General features: G+C 33.2%; 1 protein-coding gene across 1 annotated transcript; it reads left to right on the top strand.

The window, feature by feature from the left end:
• Nucleotides 1–19,043: 19,043 nt before the first annotated feature.
• LOC142623800 (uncharacterized) lies at nt 19,044–20,699 on the top strand. Its single transcript, XM_075797256.1, has 3 exons — nt 19,044–19,367; nt 19,478–19,607; nt 19,735–20,699. Exons 1-3 carry the CDS (start codon nt 19,232–19,234, stop codon nt 20,528–20,530), a joined length of 1,062 nt encoding a protein of 353 aa, XP_075653371.1. The 5' UTR covers nt 19,044–19,231; the 3' UTR covers nt 20,531–20,699.
• Nucleotides 20,700–22,859: the final 2,160 nt, after the last annotated feature.

Here is a 22,859-nt window from a genome sequence, read left to right on the forward strand (position 1 = left end):
AGCCATATAAACTTCATCTTGCAAATCACCATGAAGAAAGGCATTATTAACATCAAGTTGGCTAAGGAACCAGCCTTTTACAGCAGCCACTGCAAGCACACACTTGTTAAACACCATTTTGGCCACAGAGGAAAAAGTCTCAATATAATCTAAACCCTTTTTCTAAGTGAATCCCTTGGCAACCAGCCTTGCCTTGTATCTCTCAATGGATCCATTTGACTTGTACTTGACTCTATACACCCATTTACAACCTATAGGTTGCTTACCAGGTGGAAGAGAGGTCAATGTCCAAGTATTATTAGCCTTCAATGCTGCAATTTCAGCATCCATGGCAGCTTGCCATTTGGGATCACCAACTACTTGTGAATAATACTTCGGTTCTGTGAAAGTGGATTTGGAACAACAAAAGGTTTTGTATATGGGTAACAAATTGGCATAGGAAATATATGAAAAAATAGGATGAGAAGTACCTGAATGGGGCTAAATTGAAACCAAACCAGATGTCACCTGATTACAATGATAAGCCTCAAGGTATGAAGGTGGCTTAGAAACTCTAGTGGACCTTCTATGGATGAAGGTAGGATCAGGATGTTCAGGTTCATCAAGAAAGTCCTGAATATCCTCATCAAAATCATGGTGAATTTGGATTATAGAATCATCAGATACAATTGATGATGCTGGAACAGAAACTGAAGAACTAAAAGGTGAATCAAGAAAAATAGATGGAACAATAGGTATATTGGGTAAAGGAATAAGGGAAGTGGATGATGGAACCACATTCTGAGAGAGAAAAAAACATCTTCATGAAAAATGACATCTCTAGATATAAAGAAAGAATGTGAGTCTAGATCAAAAAGCTTGTATCCTTTGACATTAAAAGGATAACCTAGGAACACAGATTTTCTAGCCCTATGAGAAAATTTATGCTTATGAGGATTGACATTAGTTGCATAACAAAGGCAACCAAAAGTCCTGAGACGAGAATAAGAAGGAACTTGATTAAAGAGGACCTCATATGGAGTTTTATTTTGTAGAAAAGTAGAAGGTAGTCTATTAGTGAGATAGACAGCAGTAAGAACACAGTCACCGAAAAAAAAAAGAGGAACACTAGATTGAATCTGTAATGCCCTAGCAGTTGAAAGAATATGCTGATGTTTTCTCTCCACAACAGAATTTTGTTATGGAGTGTAAACACAGCTTTGTTGATAAACCACACCATTGGAATTGTAAAAATAAATAAAATTGAATTCCAAGGCATTATCAGTTCTAATAGTTTTTATTTTGATTCCAAACTGAGTTTGTAGCATAGTGTAAAAAGAAGGAATCAATTGCCTTACTTCTGATTTAGACCTTAAAAGGAAAACCCAAGTTGCCCTAGATGCATCATCAACAATAGTAAGAAAATATTTATGACCATCAGCAGTTGAAACAAAAAAAGGACCCCAAACATCCATGTGAACAAGATCAAAACAATGAATCTATCTTTTATTATCAAAGGGAAAAGGAAGCGTTTTCTGTTTGGCTAAGGGGCAGACAGTACAATCCTCATTACAACAATTATGAAGGAAGGGAAACATATGACTTAATGAATGAAGTTTTACATCAGATGGATGTCCTAATCTGGAATGCCAAAGAGAATACACGTTATTTGAGGTAGTAGAAGTAGAAGCAGCAGTACGGGATCTAAACTTATGCCTAGTAAGGAATTCTTCAAGTGAATTAGTAGCTTGAGAGAGGCTTGATCCTTGTAATAGGTAAAGACCATCATGCATTTCGCCCATTCCAATCGCGCTCCAACAGGTAAGGTCCTGTATAAAACAATATATGGACAGGAAAACAAGACAAAGGGGTTGGGAATGGGTCATGGCACTGACTGACAACAAATTAAATGAAAAAGAGGGAACACAAAGTACATTTGTAAGGGTGATATGAGAGGAAAGTTTTATGATACCAATATGATTAACAACAACAGCTTTCCCATTAGGCAATTCAACCATAGTATGTGAAAATCAGTAAACGAAGTTACTAAATGCATTGAACAAACAATGTGATCAGTGGCTTCAGTGTCAATTACCCATGTTTCAACTCCATAAACTCTTTTGTTAACCACTTTGGCAGAAAACACAGAATGCTTAAGGTGAGTAGGGTTACTTGCAACAGTGTTGGATGGTAAGGCAATGATATTTGCCATGTGAGAATCCTGGCCTAGTGTAGCTGGCTGAGTTGTAATTGATGAAGAACCAATCAAAGCTAGAAGTTGTTGGTATTGGTCAAGTGTGAAAGCTGGTGTTTGTGCAGTAACAGCAACAGGATTGAAATCTTGGCTTGTGGCAGCAACATTCCCTTAAAATACATCAAGATTGGATGAAACTTGATGTACCATAGCAGTCTTGTTATTCTTGAACTTAAATCCTAGGGGAAAACCATGCAACTTGTAGCATTTGTCAACTGTGTGACCCAATTTTCCACAATGAGTACAAAAGGGCCTTTATTTTCCTTTGGAATTATAACCAAAATTATATGCCTTTGTAGCCAAGGCAGTTGACTCAACTCGAAGAGAGCCTCCAACTAATCTCTGCATTTCTTCTTGGATAAACAAAGAGTAAGCTTTGTTGATTGATGGAAGTGGATCCATCAATAGAATTTGTGTCTTGACTTGAGAGAAAGTATTATTCAAGCCCATAAGAAACTTCATCATTGATTCCTTAGCTTGAAGATCTCCCAACCTTTGATAGATATTGCAAGCACACTTTCCATAAGTGCAAAGAGGAAATGGACTAAGATTCTGCAATTGATCCCACAAAATCTTGAGTTGAGTGAAGTAATTAGTGATGGATTGCTCACATTGATAAAGCTCAGCAATTTTCTTCTGAATGTTGAACACCTTAGGTCCATTGCCTTGACAAAAAGTGTCCTTGAGATCAATCCAAATCTCCAAAGCAGTGTCCCCGTATATGATGCTTGCTTGGATCTTTGGAGACACAGAGTTAATGATCCATGTGCCAACCATATTATCAACTTGAATCTAAGCTTGAGCTGCTTCTGGTGAATCAATCAAAGGTGAAGTGATGGTTAAAGAACCATCTATAAAACCAAGTTTATTCTTGGCAATGAGAGATTTTCTCATTGATCTTGCCCAGGCAGGGTAATTTTCACCCCTAATCAGTGGCTAAGAAGTGAGAACAACACTTGGATTTTCTCCATGATGCAAGAACAGAGGATCGTTTGGATTGCATGAATCTTGCGAAGAAGAAGATGAAGATTCAGAAGTAGAAGCACTTGCTGTACTAATTGCCATTGAAGAACTTCAAGAACTTTGAAAAGAAAGTAGTGTTAAAGATGAAAAACTTTAAGAAAAGCAACAATGGTGATGAAATCAGAATGCTTAGTGGAATAGCAATGATAAAAAAATATATATATAAAAAAAAAGGAAATCAAAGTAATTTCCCCAATTTCAATGAAACCTAGAATTTTAGAGAATTCTAGAATGTGGCTCTAATACCATGTTAGAAATTAAAACACTAACTAAAACTACACTGTCGTTTATGTAGCTTCTTTCTTATCTTGTTTAAGCTTTTTTCCTTTGCTTCTGCTACTCAAAAGTTTAGGCACTGAAGGTTGTTGTGTTTGCATTTGATCAGCAATCACTTGCTCTACTGCAATACTTCTATTAGCTCCTTGATATAGAGCTCGGAGAAGAGGTTAGCCTCTGCATTTTGAAGGTCTACAATTAATGGACTTGGATGCTTCTCACCTATCGAGAATTTGTGCTTCCTTATATCCTCTATATGTAGCTTTGCTGCTACAGACTCACTATTTTGGTGAATATAGCTAACCATGCGGCTTCACTCTATATTGCTCAAAAGAGAAGAAGGAAAGCTGTATCGAACTGAGCACTTCACCAGTTACCAAAAAGAGAAGGATGATTTATTATCAAGCAACTAGAAAGCGACGGCTTGAAATAATTGTATACAACTTTACTTGATCAAGTACTTGCATTGCACCCCATTTTATGGAAGGAAGTTGCAATATCAGGTCTTTTCCCATTGACCACAGTTTACGTCGCAGGAGCATAGTAGTAACTTATATGGCAGCCATATGGGTAATATGTGTCATTTTTTTTATTAGTTTAGTTTAGTTTAGTTTAGTTTTTTTTTTTTTAATCTTTATTATTCAATCAAAGTTACTCATGAGTCTTATTGGTAGTTTTTCCAACCTAATAAATCTGATCATAGGATAATGTGAAGTTAGTTTAGGGAGTTGTCATCTGTATTGGAAATGTCAAGTATTTAGTTGAAAATATTTATTTCACATGCAATGTATTCACCTATAATTATCAATAAGAAATCAGAAGAAAGTAGAAAGAATCTATTCAAAAAATCATTTGCAAGTGTCCTTGCTTTGGAGTTGTGTGATTCCTCCTAACAATCAAGTGTGACTTGGTCGCATGGAGTGACATCTGCGATTAGTAGCATTGAGTGACATCCACTACCTTCAATTTAGTGGCATCTTTAAACTGTTCATCCTATCATTAGGTTAAATCTATGATTTAGCCTATCTAGCAAGTCTTGGCCTACTTCAGTTTATAGTTTTAGGGGTTAGTATATCATTTTAGCAAATTTTATATGAAAAAATAACTTAATTTTTTGACAATTTTTTATTTTTTCGTAAATTTTTTTAATTAATGTATGCTTAGGCACAAGTTAACCAATCCCTTTCATCAAATATGGGAGATTTTGACACGACAGAAAAGATTTTAGTGCTGTCACACCCAGACAAATTGTACTCGCGGGCCTGAGTTGTACAGAGACGCCTTTCATGGGCGCTGGGTTCCGATTTAATTTAGTTTGGGTCTGTTCTAAAAGTTTGGAATAGAGTTCTTTGGGCTATCCCTGCTCTCTTCATTTCGGTTGGGTTCTACTTGGAATAAGATTGGTCACTAAAACTGGAAATCAGTTTAGAATTTGCTCGCAGCACAAGTTTTGGTGGTAAGTCTCAAATATTTGTTCCCAGCCTTTTCTTGGAAAGGACCTAAAATATTTATTTATAGTCTTCTACATTCAGGAAAATAAAAGGTAGGTTTTCTTTCCTACAAACATGGTGAACTCATACACAAATTCTAGTTTTGTTAATTACATAGTTTTAGGGGGGACAATCATGTTATTATCATTACAAAGTGAGTTTTAGAAGTATAACATGTATTTCGCATGTCAGTGACAAGAAGCTGTAAGATTGGAACACATCGGCTTGTAATAGATTAGCAAGACTTAATCTTGTCAACCACAACCTATTACTCGAAATCCCTTGGTTGATACTATGGTAGATGAAATTCGGAATCTCTTAATTTTCTCCGGGACACCAAAGAAGAGAAGGACTCATGGAAGTTCTGTCCATTAATTACTCCTAATTGGAATACTTTACTAATAATTATTTTATGTATCAGATACATACATCATCCATCTCACGACAAAAAAGTTTCATAGTCATATAGAACTCATGCGTTGCTAGAAGAACAATGAATACATAAAATACCTTCTCATACATTAGAGTCCAAATGGTGTGAGGAGAAAAGTGGGGAGTGGGAAAGCAAAATATCTCTCAGATTTTTCTTGGTCACGTTAGAAAGAAAGTACATGACATTGTTTTCTTTCACATGAACCTCACGCTCTCTATCTTATAATATCTGGGCCTACTTCCACAAGGCCCAGGTTTATTTAATAAGGAACAAATATGTAGTTTTCAAATACCTGAAGTTATCTAGATTATTTTGCCTCATGGTTTATTTCTCCTATATAATTTCCTTTCCTTTGTCTTATTACCACTAGTCCACAAACAATATTAAAATAGGGATCAACATATATTACACTTTTTCTAGAATTTCATGAATAAAAGAGGTATCATTATCACTGAAACTTCAAAAGTTGATCTCCATTTGTTTTGTCTTGGTTCTTTTGACCTTGACCTCCTTTACAATAAATCTAGCTTTTAACTAAAGTTAAACCAACGAGGAAGAAACCGCGTAGCTGACTAATATATACACCTTTTGCTTGACGATAAAAGATAAGCTGAGAGACAAGGTTGGATTACTTTCTTATAAAAAATTCAGTAGCAGTCAAATATGGGAAGTGACTCTCACCTTTAATCACAGATCATGGTGGAAGCACGGGGCACTCGGCTATTGTCATGCTCACATGACATGTTTTAAGACTAGTATGCAGGGCTTTAACTCAAAGTGAATTGAGGGAAATTTGCTTTCACACACTTGTATAGTCGTGTACACAACGTTAATAATTTCATACCTAATGTCCAAATTTTTTTTGTTGATGATCATATTTAAAATTGTTAGGTTCTAAAGATTTAGATTTAAATGTTTAGAATTATGTTTTTATTGTGTTGACAAACTAAGAACAAAACATGTCTAGTCCAGCTGACTGCAGAAAAAGAAGTGTGTTTTTGCCTTGCTCGACCGATCGAAAATCGCAAGCACAAAAATTCTGCAGATTTTTAAACCAGGCCCAAGCCCTAAAAAACATTTAGAGTTTCATTACAACTTCTTCGCATATAAAAGGGAAACTCTAACTACGTTTTTCAGAATTTTGGAAGACTTGTGTGATACTCTTTGTGAGATCTCAGAATTTTTGTATCTTCTAACTATATAAGAATCTACTGGAGCCAGAATTACAATCAAGCGTTGGTAGAACATAGTTGCAGCATCAAAATCATTATTGAAGGTGAGCTGAAACCTTTGAGTTGGATTTTAAAGTCACAAGCAAGGGTGCTTATGTTGGTGTAAATCCAAAAAGAGAATGAGTCTGTGGATTTGGAGTTTGCATGTGGTCGTGTCAGTTTGTTACTACATGAGGTAGCAATAGATTTATAGTTAAATTTGATTGTAAAAAACTTCAATTCTCTTATAGTGGATTTACTTTACCTTGAGGATAGTTAGGTTAAATCCTCATCAGGTTTTCACCTTGAGACGGTTTGTTTCATCAATTTTCCTAGGTCATCATATCGTGGTGTTATTTATTTTTCGCTGCTTTGCATGATATAATTTATTTGTGTTTAATCTAGATCTGAATAATAAACCTAATAATCAACTTGGTTAATTAATTAGGTTAAACAATTTGATTTAAGGGGTCTAAATAAACAAAATCGTAAAACGAGTGCTATATTATATACGGACTGTTGATGCCTACTTTTGATAATAAAAAAAACCTAACAACAGGAAAGGTCAATAACAAGTGAAAAAAGGAACGTAATAAGTGTTAGGGTGAGTCATATTTTGTATGTCATTGGCTAATCCTTTAACAAAACACATTTTACTTGTAATTGGGTAGATCTAAATTGGGTTCAATACATCAATAAATATGTTGTTCAAACATATCAAGTGTGAGTATTAAAGACATGAAGATTGATCCAAGAAACAAGTGAAGAAAAACTGTTTTATTAAAACTTGACAGATAACTAGATAGATAGCTACTATCGAGACTAAATGGGAAACTCGACACAAACTTGATCTATCAAGAATTACGATTTCAGAATTTCAAATCTGAAATTTAGCTTAAGCTGATGTATTTGTTTAAGGTTTCTTTTCTCACAACCCTAGACATATATAAGACTTATTTTAAGAGCCATCATACACGGATACAAACCAAGAGTTTAATTTTCTCTATGAGAAGCTACTGCGTTTGTACGCCATAGGGTTTTGTAACCAATTGCTTCATGATCTTCATTGTTGATGGAGTGAAGAACTTTGTAGTCAACAACAATCATTCCAGTTGCTGGAGTTAGGTACGTATTGAGATTCGTGTAAAGGAGTTAGTCACAGATTGGAGATTAGTGCGTCAAAGAAAAGAAGACTTCTACAAGATCAAGTCCAATTGGGTATTGGAGTGAAAGTTCAACTGTAGGTTGGTATTTTAGGATAGACTAAGGTAGTGGTAAAATTCCTCATACGTAACCGCTTGATTATTGATTAGTAAATTCTTGAGAAGGGTGACCTTAAATTTACCCATTAGGGTTTTTTCTTTGCTAAAAATTTTCCTCATTTGTCAACAAATCACTAAGTCTATTTAATTTCCGTTGCATTTAGTTTATTTGGTGATTTATTGGTGCCTCCACAATTTGCATGTAATTTGACATAATTAATCAACTTAGGTAATTAAATTAATTAACCAGTGTCAAGCTACCTTAACCCAAATAATAAGAATAGTAAGTAACGACATAAAGTAAGGGCTGAAAAGGCCCAAGTAAAAGAGGGGAAAGAAGAAAGGCCCAACAGGCCAACCTGGTAGAAAGTAGCAGCAAGCAACCTCATGAGCCCAAGAAAGGGTAAAAATGGGGCAAACCTAACAAGCCCATGCTATCCTCCATAAAGGATAAGCACGTGCAAAAATGACGCAGGAATAGAACAAGACAAAGTTGAATAGCAACGACAGAAACAACGTGGGAAAAGAAAGAAAACAAAAACAGAGAGTCGTGGAATAACCACACTATGGTCGAAATACCACCAAACTGTACCCAGTCAATGCAAGGGAGGTGGGTCTACAGTCAAGGGATTTACAGAGGGTGTGGTTTGGTGGAGGGGGGAAAAGGGCCTAATTTCAGTTTTCAGCTAGGGCCTCTTTTGGGAGATGCTTTGATAGGATAGCATCTTTACCCAAAATAAGTGGTAAACGGTTAGAATCACTTGATGCATGCCAAATAGGTAAGTGAAGAAAGACCCAAAGCCTTATCCGTTCAAGCAAGGGGGGGAAAGGCTCATGGTAGAACAAAATGAATTGGGATCTATTGTGGAATGGGTAGTGGAAGAGAGAGAGAGGGTATTGGGCATACCCAGACGTAATGGAGGTTGAGCAACTAAGACAAAAATGGTTGGTGAGCCATAGGGGTAAAATAGAGAAATTCCATAAGCTTGAACCAATATAAATAGGAACAGTAGCTATAAATGGAATGGGGATAGCAACTAAGGCAAGAAACAGAAAGAACCGAGAGAGAAATAACAGAGAAAAGAGAAAGAGTGAATGAGAAAGAAAAGAGAGTAGACGCGGCATAAAGACATGCATCAATAGGCTATCTTTTCCCTCCCTCTTACAACAAATCCACTCTTTAAAATCCCAAAAGCAGCAACAAGTAACCATCTAGGCCCATTCCCCAGAATGCACAGTCTAGATGGCTTTGCCCAATAATAAGGTTGTCCAAGTTGGGGTTCAAATTCTTTGTGGTCTACTTCTTACAAAAAGATTTACCATTTTATATTCTGCTATGTCATTCTTACATTCTGCTATACTGTTTAGATTAGTCATGTCATTGGTTAATTTTCCCGTTGTAACTTATCTTCTCGACACAAGATATTTGTTCTCAAATACATGAACATGAGCTAACATTGATGAAGTAATATGTACGCATTTGTTAATGGTTGTTGTCTTTGTTTCTTGGACACTGGGTTTGTGCAAAGACTGGTCCTTTAGTAAGGTCTTGCTAGAATAATAGGCCAGACCTAACTCTTCAACTCACAGCAGAATAGACCCCCACACAAAAAATGTACAAAAAAAAAAATTTTAAGATCGATATTTCTAATTTTTTATACATTATTTCCCCCACATCCCCAAACAATCTCAAGCATGAAGAATATTTTGAAAAGTATTATAATCAACATATTAAAAAAAAAACTTGACATCTAGAACTATATTATGGGAAGTTCTGAAATATACAAAGACTAATTTGACGTCAAGTTTTCTTTTAATTGAATCAAGTGACATTTCAATTATTCTTTGATTTTGTGTAAGTCATATATACATGTAAATTCATATATCTAAACTTATAAAATATCAAAATATTGAATTCAAAATTTATTAGTCTTTTAGGTAATATTGTGAATTTTTATAGTTTGTTACTTATAAGGCAAAAACTTATAAATATATGTATCTAATTGTGGTGGTTCTTGATTAAACTATAATTTGATGTCAAGTGTCTTTAGATTTTCCACTATATATACTCTAATTTCATACCAAGTGTAATTCTAATTATATTATAATTTTGTGTCTATATTTACATGCAAATTCATAAACTAAACTTATGAAATATAAAAAGACTCAATTCAAATTTATTATATTTCTTTTTTTTTTGATACACAAATTTATTATATTTCTATATATACTATGATGGTATACAAGTTTCACACACACATATCTATATAATTATAGCTATTTTTAATTCTACCAGTGAGTATACAGGGCCAATTTCAATAATGTATATGGCTTCACTTGGAAATAGTCAACGCTCAAGTATTTTTCTAGATATTGGAATCTTATACTCCAAATAAAGAGATAATTAGAATATTAATTTGACAAATTTAAAAACCGGTTTGAAATAACTTTCCACAATTGCATAGCCCAATATTTCTTCTTTTCACTCTTCAATTAATTTACAATATTAACAAATAAAGGATTAAACATAAAACTACAAATTTTCAATTCCTAGAAAATCAATAGATTAATTGTGTTACATTGGTCTTTAACAAATTAACATAATATATTATGAGTAGGAGTGTTGTATATGGTGCGTTTTTGGGTCATATCTAGCACTACATTGTGTGATTTTCAAAGCCCTCACCACACCTTACTTTATAAATCGTTCACCATGCAATGCGGTTCAATTTTAGACCATGTGATGTGGTGTGGTTTGATCGATTTTCATATATATTACAAATATTTACTAAATATATTTAATATATTTTAAATATTTATAAAATCTATATTAAATATAAAATAATACTTATATATTAATAGATGCATTGTGGGGCGATTTTTTTTTTTTTTTTACGGTTTTCTGAAAATCTTAGAACGGCATGGTGCGGTCTGGTTTTAATATATTATAAATATTTAATAAGTCTGAAATGCATAGTTTAGATAAGAGAAATGATATGTCCACAACATTTTTACAACAAATCTTAAGTGGCAGGATGTTACTGGTTGTTATTGTTGGGGCAAAAAAGTAATCTTAGTGTTAGGTTCAAATTTGAACCAATTACAACTAACCACCTATGATTTGTTGTAAAAATGTTGTGGACGTAGCACCTCTCTTTAGATAATATGTATTTAATATAAAATAAAACATATAAAGATATGTGATGCAAAATGGGTAAATGCCTTTAATTTTAAAACAGTGTAGCAAAATAACTCACTTTCCAAACTATTTAGCAAAATACTCATATTTTTTGAATTTGATTTTAACAAAATCGAATTATAGGTGGAACTCAACATTAGTAATTTCAAATTTTATGCATATTTTTCCACTTAATTTAAAAAAAAAAAATTTAAGTGGAACTAATGTCGAGTTCTACTTAAAAATACACATAGAACTCGATTTTGAGGATATCGAGCTTTACACAGAACTTGATTATATTGAGATCTAAAATAGGGGGATTTTGCTAAATAGTTTGGAAAGAGGGATATCTTGCTACATAGTTTAAAATTAAGGGTATTTATCCATTTTGCCCTAGATGTGAGTGTGTGTGTGGTCTGCTACGGTTTTGTACATTTTTCTTAACATTGAACCACATGGTGCAATGTGGTTTTTTCACCTTCACCTATGGTGAGGTGTGGTTACTTTATTTTATGAGTGATTTTATTAAGTTTAGCTAACTAAAATAGATTAAGAACTTTCAGAAATTCACCAAATAAAAGAAAATGAAACAAACAAAATTTTATGGATAATAAACCTCCAAATTTCGTTTTGCAACATAGGATTAAATTTAACTCCTTGAGAAAACTTAATTTCTATGGAAGAATAATCTCAAAAGATTCAAATTAATATACTAAAAAAATAAATCTAATTTAACTTAAAAACTCTTAAATTTTTTTTAAAGATCCTAATAAAAAATTCAAAAATTTTCAAAATAAAAATAAAAATATTTTCAATAACATGTATGCAAAGCAATATGACATCTTAATGCCTTTGGCCTTTAATCACAGAGCATTAGAAGCAAAGCAAGCTATTGTCATGCTTACATGACATGTGTTAGGGTCATATTTTAATATAGTAGACATATTTTTTGACAAAATGTACTGTACTGTACTTGTATTTGGATAGTTCTAAGTGCATTCTAGAATATCATGAAGCATGTCTCTTAAGGAAAACAAGTTGTATTATTGAAGACATGATGAAGACTGCACAAAGAAACAAGTAAGAAAAGCTGAAAATAGTGGACCTCGATACAAGCTCGACAATACTCGATCATTGAGTGTTGCAGATCCAGAAATTCCAATTCTGTTTTTTGGCCCTAATGACTTGGAATTTTAGGGTTTCGTTCACTAAACTTCTAGGGGATATAAAATGTTTATTTTATAGCCATCATCATACATAGAAACTCAATTAGAAAATCTATATATTGTGAAGCTACTACGTTCTTATATGCATTAGGGTTTTGTGACCAAATGCTTCCTTCTCTACAAGTGTATTGAAGAAATTTGCATCCAACAAAAAGCTTCAAGTTGCTAGGAGTTAGGAATTAGTCATGTACTGGGATTCGTGCAAAGGAAAGAAGTCTTTACAAAATCAAGACCAATTGGGGATTGACGTAAGCATTCTACTATAGGTAGGTACTTTGAGATAGACCAGATTTGGGGTAAGATTTTTTATACTTGTAATCTCTTGATTTTGATTAGTGATTCTTGAGAGTGGTTACTTGAAAATTACCTAGTGAAATTTTTGCCTTGTGAGAGATTTTCTCCATTAGTCAATAAATCACCATGTCATTTATAGGGCGAGGCTTGGCCTTGTTTTTTTTGCTCTCTCTTGCTTGCTCCCGTGCTGCTTACTTGGCTTACTTCTTCTCCTCTTTGTCCCATGCGGACTACTGCTTTCATGTACATCTTCTTCTCTCCTCTGCTATTCTACCCAAGCCCAGCTGAGGAAGAATTACGAGGCGTAAAACAAAAAAAAATATGCTGATTCAGGTATACATACTATATTTAATTAATACACCATTAAATTAACGATAAATAAAAATAAAAAATAAGGCCATTACATTTCGACAAAAGACCCCCACCCAAGTTCCATAGCTTTGCAGCTCGTGTAGGCGCTCACGTTTTTTGGCTGAGCCGTATCTTGCTGGTAATGGATTGATTTTGGAATCTTGCTTGGTTTAGGCAGGTAACAAGTTCTTCATTACCTAGCATAGAATAACCACTTAGAATAACGAAACAGATCATATTTGTCGAGAAGTGAAAAATCGTATGGATACAATCTTCATTGTGCATCTTGATCAATTGGATCATTTCGTTGTAGATTCTGATACAAAGCTTTTCTAGATGTGTTCCCGGGTATTCCTTTATCATTTCGTCCAAGAGTGGGATCATTTTCTCGCAAGAGGTATTTAAAATAAAAAAAATTATAGAATGGATTGTTACCTATGCCTAGATCTCGGATAAATGGAAATTTTATTGATAAGACCTTTTCAATTGTAGCCAATATCTGGGAATGACACTTGATCCGATACCTCCGCTACTCTATCTATTGCTTATTACTATTTTTCGTTGTACTTTAGATTATTTGGTGATTTGTTTGTGTCTCCACGATATTGCATGTATTTTGACATAATTAAACAACTTAGGTAATTGAATTAATTAATTATGGTTAATTTATAATCCAACAACATTTTTTAAAATAAGTGTGCAGCACTTTAACAAGTAATTTGGTTGAAGCAATGTTTCAAGCCAGTTTCTTTTGCCATTCAAAACAAAATGGAACGACTAACCAAAGGTATGATATATATGAACTCTTCTTTATGGGTGATTTCTAAACCAATAAGTTTAGGTAAACAGCATTTTTTTTTTAATAACTATTAACATAACCTATTGTGATTAGTGATATAAAAGTGATGGATCTAAGTAAAAGTGACATTGCTTCAATCACAACAAATCATGTCAATGATTATGAAAAAGCTTTTAAAAAATATTGTGTCTCTAGTATTACTCTTTCTTAACTATATCTATATGGATGATTACTGTCTATTTGCTAACTAGCAAGGTAGTGTACATTACAAAAAATTGGTGCCCTAAGCCTTTTAGCTTAACTGAAACCTTTAGTTGTTTTCAAATGAGATTTTCAGATTTCAAATCTTTTCACTCCAATTATTGATGTTAAAAAAAAAAAAAAAGCATTGGTAGTTATTATAGCTGTAAAATTGGGAAAATTATTAGGTACTCCTAGAGTACCATAAATATGTACTCTCTTATTTCACATAAATGGTAGGTCCCACCATGAATTTAATTAGTGGGACCCATCATTCATGTGAGAGGAGGGAGTACACATTTATGGTATTCCAGAAGTACACAATAATTTTTCGTAAAATTGTGGAGTAAGCGAAATCTGTTAAGGATTCTTCATTTATTTTTATTTTCCATCTCTGCTAAGAACGCTGAGCATATATTAATATATTCAAGTGGATTTCATTTTGGTTTGTTGCTCCTGCAGCTTTTGTGTATATACATGCTCTAACCATGGCTATTTTTCACTTATGTGTCATACTTGCTTCTGTAGTTTGAGGAGCTGCTAGCCTTTCAGCCTTGTCTAAGAGAGAGATAGGGAGAGAGTCAAATTACGTAGTTCCATACTTCCATTAGCATGGTGCAGGTGTGAAATCATGAATAAAGGTAGTTTAAGAATCTCTCAAATTGTTTCCTGATCTTCTTACAGGGTGTTTCAAGATGATCAGAAATTTTCAACACGATTGTTTGATTTCCTCATGGAGACACTTGCCTCAACCCTACAGTTACATATATGGTTTCATTAAAGGAAGGTTCTCTTTTTATGGTGAGTAGTACTTGAGGTAGACCGAGGCATGTATATGTATGGTCTGACTTCATCAATTTGATTTTTGAACAGATCAAAATATATATATGGAAAAATTTTAGGTACTTCTGAAGTACAGAAAAATTGTGTTCCTTCCTCTCACATTCATAGTGGACTTTACCATAAATTTAATGAGCAGACCTCACTATAAATGTAAGAGGAAAAAACATCATTCTCCATACTCCAAAAGTACCTAATAATTACACTGAACATAAACACATGTTTTGACTTCTGACAGCACAAGGCAGACCGCAGAACTAATTAATGTTCCTCGAAGACAGATCATGTATTGGAATTATAATAAAAAAATGTAACAATATTTTGAACTAAAAATAGGTTTAGAGCACAATGACAATTAACAAGAATTTTTTTTCTTTTTTTTTGCTTTTTAGTTTTCGTGTGAGAGTGCGTGTGTAATGATAATTAACAAGATTTACTCGTAATTTTTGTTTCTCTAATATTTTGGTAAGAGTAACGTTACAGACACAAACTATTTTACAATATTTTTACAAACTGCTAATGTGATTTAGTATTTTCCAAATAGTAATTGCAAGTAAAAATGTGATGTTAGTAATGAACTCATATTAAAATTAGTAAGAATTTGGCACATCAGCCGTTTGTAAAAATATTGTAAAACAGTTTGTCTCTAGCATTACTCTTTTGGTAAAGTCATCTTAAAATTGTGGTATAAGTAAGTGTCTGTTTGGGACAAGCTGAGAATTTTATCTTATTTATAATTTCAGTTTATTTTTTGTATTATCTTTATGGGTTTCAATGCACCTTTTGTTACTATTCATGGTCCCACTGTAGTATTCAGCTAACTTTTACATTTATTTACAATATTTTCAACAAAAAATTTTCAATTTCAACTAAATAAGCTATTTTTAAACGGACACTAAGTGTCTTAACATTAGTCAATGACCTGCTAATTGGATGATAAAACATGCAAATGGATGATATTTATACCAATAAGTGTATGTATATGTGTGTGTGTCTCTCTCTCTCTCTATATATATATATATATATAATAAAGTAAAAATGCAGTTGGGATTTTTTTTTTTCACAGAATGAGAGTAAAGAAGTTGTGATTTTTTTTTATAATTAAAAAATGAATAAAATTAATATTTCTTGAATAAAAATAGAGAAATTTGGGTTTACTAAAATAGAAAAAAAAATAATTTAACTACAATTTATCTAGAAATTTGGGGAGGTTAGCGTGAAGTGGGAACGGCTTTTAGTATTGTATTAGTACAATTTAGTGTGAAGTGTGAACGCTCTTTGTTCGCATTTACCATATGTGGCATAAAATAAAAAAAAATTATATTTTATTATCAATGTAAGATTTACGTTATAAACTAAGTAAATAGGTATAAAATTATACACTTTTATGCATATGTATATAATATTGCAGCATTTTGACAAATGTTTATAATGTTGTATATGTTTATTGGGTTATGCTAACGGGTGTCCTTAGGACAACGGTTAATAATTCATTTTAGAAAAATTTTGACATCACTTTTATGAGAAATTGAAAATGTTTGTCAAAACATTAATTAATTTTTTTTCTTTTCCCATAAAAATTTTCTTTAAATAAATTATTAACCATTATTTTAAAGGTATTTGTTAGCATTTTTCATATTTATTTATTTATAATGTAAAATTTTACATTGATAATAAAATATAAATCAATAATTGTGAAAAAATATATTATAAAAAAAAAAGTAAGAATATAGTGGCCTTGAGCTGTATAAGACTTGGAGCACTTTCCCAAAGACTTTATCAAACTAAGTTGGGCCAAATAAGGAAAAAGTAAAAACCTTAAATGAGAGAAACTTTGGCCTACCCAGGAAGACCAAATCCTTCTGTCGGAGTTGGAAAAGTCGTGTGCTTGGCTGCTTACTTTCTGAAAACACACCCAAAACTACATACATACATACACATATATATAAGAAAACATGCAGTAAAAAATAAAACACCAGGGCCAGGTATACAGAATTTTTCTCAACAAATTATGGTTGAAGTAATATCACTTATAGTGACACATTTTTTATTATGCACCAATCACAACTGACAAAGTTATAAAAAAATATAAGTCTACAAATTTTACCCTAAAAAATTTACAATTTAATGTAATAATGAATATGATTAATAACATATGAAAAAACATAATAAATAAATGTTGAATTGTTTTTTCTTTATTGATAATGTTTTATTCATTTGTAAATCTTTTATAGTTTTTATTTGGATATTTTGTAGTTTTCAATAACTTATTTATATAGAGGTGTTACGTCTACAACATTTTTATTACAAATCACAAGTGGTTAGTTGTTATTGATTCAAATTTGAACCTAACATGAAAATTACTTTTTTGCTCTAATAATAACAACTAGTAACAATCTGCCACTTATAATTTATTGTAAAAATATTATGAATATATTATTTCTCTTTATAAAAAATATAATTTTTAGTAACTTTTATGATAAATGTTTGATAAAAACTAACAAAGTCAAGACGCGTACACATACAGTAAAATTTACAAAGTTGTATCCCTAGCCCTAGGCGTATTTGAAAGGGCAAATCTAAAGTCCAAACAGTGAAAAACCAACAAACATTTAATATTTTATAAAGCCACCTTTGACTTTTATTCCTTTCATCGAAGAATCAGGTCAGCCACTGTAAATTCATTTTTCATATCTTTCCCAGGTAAATCAAGGCCCCCAGCTTCAAGTTCATTGAAAATGTTCATAAGCACGGTATAAAATCCCAACAGAGAGACAATGAAGGTCTAATCTGTGACGCAATGGACGTGACAGTGGGCTTTGTTGTTAATCTTGACTGCTAGTAATCTAGCTAGTACATTACATCTTCATCACGTCTTTTATTTAATAAATATTTGGGTCCCAAATGGCATGTGTAGTCATTAGTATAATTGGCTACACCCATAATTTTTGCTGTAAAGGATCAATCTATAATTTAAATTAAGTAGACCCTTGGCTATTATATAGTCTTTTATTTATCTAAAAGCCATCTATTATTGTTGCATAATTTGAAACTTTTGCCATAATTAATTAGTCTTATTGGGTGATTAATTTCAAACCATGAGGGCTTAATCCCCCAGTAATATCACGGTAATTTCGTGTTAGTGGCTATTTGGTTACCTACCATAACGAAAAATCTCCTATCATTCCCACATGATTGAATTCTTGGACAATGGCTCATCTTCTAGATCTTTTGAAAGTTTACATTTTGTTTTTTTTTTTAATCATTTATTTATATTATAAATATTAGCTAAAGAAGAAATCTTGCGACTCATGAGTCAAAATAGTTTATTGATAAGATTGAGACATCGTGGCTCTCTCTTGACACACATATCCAATAAAGATCAACGAGTTTATATTTGGTTTAATTTGGTATCCATGATTATTTTATCACAACTTTGGTAAAGAGAGTTAAAATAATTACTATATATTTCATCTAAGACAAAATCAAAATGAACCCGGAAAAAGATTCTTGAAATGCATGAGAAACAATCCTAGCTCAAAAAAAGAAGGAAATTAGGCTAATTTTAGACAAGTTCTTCTATCTACTCTATCAGTAATTCTTAAGTACTCTAAAAAATGAAAAATTATGTTCTCTTTTTTTATATTTATTGGGGTAGTTATTGAGTACTCTCAGAGTACCATAAAAAATTTTCACATTTATAGTGAAATTTACTTATTAAATTTATGGTGAAGTTTACCATGAATATGAGAGGAAGAGAACACTCTTTCTCCGTTCTCTGGAAGTGCCTAAAATTTTTCATTGTAGTTTAATGATGTGATGAGAGCCTTTCTTCATAGGTCACAGGTGATATAAGCATATTCTCTATCATGCGTATATATCTAGCTAGCCCATTACATTACTCATCTAGGCAAAACTGAGGAAACATTCAACAAAGTTGATGGCTGATTCTTTAACCTTCAAGTAACTTGGGTCCACATTAATCGCACATCATGATCATCATACAAATTAAGATGTATAATGACCCTATCTATGAGAGAGAGAGAGAGAGAGAGAGTCAAGGTGGATGGCGGACATATGTTTTAGATTCTGGAATAAGAAAGACAAATGAGAAAAACCCTGGTCTCCCATTCTGCCACTTCCTAATTTTTTTCATTATATTATAGAAAGAAGGCTCATCTTTTCTCATTACCTTTTTGAAATCTTGTGACCCTTCCATGTCTTTCCTCCTCCAGCTATTATAGTCTCTCTCTCTCTCTCTCTCTCTCTCTCTCTCTCTATTATATATATTACATTATCTTGAACACAATCATCAAGTTATAATTATAGAGAGAATTGTAGCTTACTTGAACCTCACAATAACACACGAACAAACATGGGGAGAGCTCCTTGCTGTGACAAAGCCAATGTGAAGAAAGGCCCTTGGTCACCTGAGGAAGATGCCACACTCAAGGCCTACATTGAGCAGAATGGCACAGGTGGAAACTGGATAGCCTTGCCGCAGAAGATAGGTAATTAGAAATCAATCAACCTTGTTTATTATGGTTTTCACCTCTCTTCTGTACATTAGAATCCAAATAAAGTTTATTCAAGCTTGCATATATATCGTTTATGTATATAGGCCTTAAGAGATGCGGGAAGAGCTGTCGCCTTAGATGGTTGAATTATCTCAGACCAAACATTAAGCATGGAGGGTTTTCTGAGGAAGAAGAAAACATTATTTGCAGCCTCTATGTTAGTATTGGAAGCAGGTACATCATTAATTAATCTTGTTAATTTTGACAACCCTTCTAACTAATATTGTGCACTAATAATTTCGTATGGACTCAGACACACTGAAAATGATGTTGTTATTGTTGTTATTGTTGTTGTTTGTAGGTGGTCCATCATCGCTGGTCAATTACCAGGACGAACTGATAATGATATAAAGAACTACTGGAACACAAGGCTGAAGAAGAAGCTCCTAGGCAAGCAACGCAAAGAGCAACAGGCTCAGGCTCAGGCTCACGCTCACGCTCAGGCACAGGCTCGGCGAGCTAAGCAAGAAATGAAGAGAGAGAGCTATGAGAATTTTATGGTTCCTGGGGTCATGAACCAGAGCCCATATTGGCCTGTAGAGCTCCCTGTGGCAGTGCCAATAGTGTGTGCAGCCCAATACCCTCCTCCTCTTGAGGACCAAGCAGCTCTTACAAATTTTCTGATGAAACTAGGAGGAAGATTTTCAGACAATCATCAACAACCAAACCTCACCACCGCCACCACTGATCTTCAATATCCCATTGATAATCATATCATTTCCTCGCCTCAAGATCAACTATATGCAAACTCAATGAGTATGCTTACTTCGTCAACGACTACCAATTCCATTGGCAGTACTTGTACTCAATTGACAAACATGGTTCAAGGGCTTGAAAATTTCCCATGTGAGGTACAGTTGGGCTATAACAACCCACAACAACAACTAAATGGGTTGGAGGGATTTTATGGAATGGACATGGTCAATGCTAGCACTGCAGGGACTACTACTACTACTAGTTCTTGTGAAAGCGCTAGCTGGGGAGACATAAGCTCTTTGGTTAATGTTTATCCCCCTTTGGTTTCAGACTATGAAGGGACACCACAACCACAAGATTCTGCTTTTGGAGATTTGAGTTACTTCAGGCCGATACAATAGCAGCACTGTACATGGGTGGTGTATATTTGTACCAGTAGAGGATTTGATTTCAGGATTTCACCAAAAAAAAAAACTAATGAATTCACTCATTCAGAGTTCTTTTCAATTGTTCTGCAGCTAGTAGGCACGTTCACACTGACTTCTTATATATGCTATTGGTTTTAAATAATGGGGTTCTCTTTTGCAACCATGATTGTTGGACTGAATTGATTTTGGGTCGGGTATTATTGCTGAATTGGAATCTTAGGACTATGAAATCGGAACTGTAACAGTGTTCCACTGCAATTGGATCCAGTGTTCCTGCCACTTTAAGCACAGTCGTGTTTGTTCCGTATTGACTGGTCTCCTTGATCATCCATTTCTTGATTGCAGCCTAGAATGTACCTTTATGTAGTTTTTTTTTTTTTTTTTTTTCTCCTCCAACACATGGGTTGAATTGTATCTTTCACAAAGTTCTCCTGAAACCTCCATGAAAAGGTAGTAAAAGTTTGGAAAGGTGCTTTGACATTTTGGCCGTGACTTGCTCGGCTCTAGCAAATAGGGCATCAAAATATGGCTTCTTTCTTTTATTGGTTTCTTCATGTCTGTAATAACAATCAGATCTGTGACAGCACATCTTATCTTTCATGTAATTCCAACTAGAATGAGGAAAGTTTAAGTTTCTGAGTACTTTCTATATTATAGCTAGGTTTGTCTGGTGATCAATTTAATTAAGTATTTTGTTTACAGAAATGGATTACGTAAATATATATAGTACCATCTCAATCAAATTTAATAATCCAAATTAATCGATCTCTTTATCTCGTTTGTTTATTAATATTTTATAAATTGGGGTTTATTTATTATGGAATTTTATATTGCGGTTCAAATTTCATATTGTTCTGTAGAACGGTAGAAGTATATATATTCTAATTGACATGATCAGGTTGCAAAGAAAATCTAACATATATTCAGTTTGGTGCATCGATGAAAATTAAATTAGGATTTCTGGTATGTTGATATTAATCTCTTCATGTTGGATGAAATTTCAATACCAAAATACCACATTGGTCAAAGTCACGTCTCATGTGTTCCACGTGTGGTTCTTTCATTCATGTCCTGAACTTTACGAAGCTTGTCAGGCATTATTAGAAAGAAAGTACAAGTTTAAGAAAAAAAAAATAGTCCAACTGGAGTGAATTCCAGATGGTTCTGGTACTCAAATTAAATATCTTTTCAATGTAGAAGAAGGGATTGTGGCTCTATGGCTCACTGAGATCGTAGTTATACTACTAGTAACAATCCTTATTATGAAGGCTGAAGTAACTTCATCACTTAATTAAAATCTCAATGCCATATCATATCAATCACATTTTAATTGAAATAATACACAATTCAATGTGAAGAACTAATCCTAGTAAATCTAGACTGCGTGGCAAGCTCATCAAGAAATAAATTTAGAATCTTCTCTTGTTTGATTAAAATGGGGTTTCAACTTCCTTTTAAGACCCTAAGATTTGATGAATACCTTTCAAGTTATTATCCATCCCCATTAAAGTGAGGGTTACATAAGCATATGTGATTTCCCAACCCCATTATTGTTTTCAACAACGCATTTAAATTAGTTCCCAAAAAAAAAAAAAAAAAAAAAAAAACTGAGAAATTTGTGTTTGTGAAGTCAAACCTTAAGTCTCAATGTAGAGTTACCAGATCAGAAATTTCATCCATAACCATGTTGGAAATTCTTAAATGCAATGCCATCTTTGATCTTACATGATATATTAAACAGTGACCCAATTTTCTGCTCAATACCCTAATTAGGCAACTTTTTAATTGCTGTCGTGTTGCTTTACTGAGATTGCTTAAATATAGTAAACTGGTCTATAAATCATATAGCTGTTTACGGTTCACAAGAGGACCAAACTCAAGTATCACTATCAGTCTTTATAACGAATTATGATTTGTCATCATGCCAAAATCAAGAAACCCAGAGAGTCTTTGAAAGAGAAGACAAATCTAAGCCTGACAACTGACTTACGTATTATTTTCAGATTTTAAATTCTACCTATTTACTAAGATTTGCTCCTTGTACCTTGGGTTGGCTGCATCCCATATCCTATTCTGCGATTCAGTTTTATCATGTTATTTATTAAGGGTTTTACAGAGGATGATTGTAATTTAGACCCTTGGAAGGAAAACATAGTGTTTAACCTAATTTATTAGCCAAGTAGTTATATAGGTCAATTAATTAGATCTAGGTGAAACATTCATCACAATCAACATGCACATAGGAAATATAAATAACACAAGAAGTAATGATCCTAGAAAACAAATAAAACAAACTCGTTTT

Source organism: Castanea sativa, chromosome 2 (genome assembly GCF_040712315.1).
Source record: "Castanea sativa cultivar Marrone di Chiusa Pesio chromosome 2, ASM4071231v1".
Lineage (NCBI taxonomy): Eukaryota > Viridiplantae > Streptophyta > Magnoliopsida > Fagales > Fagaceae > Castanea > Castanea sativa.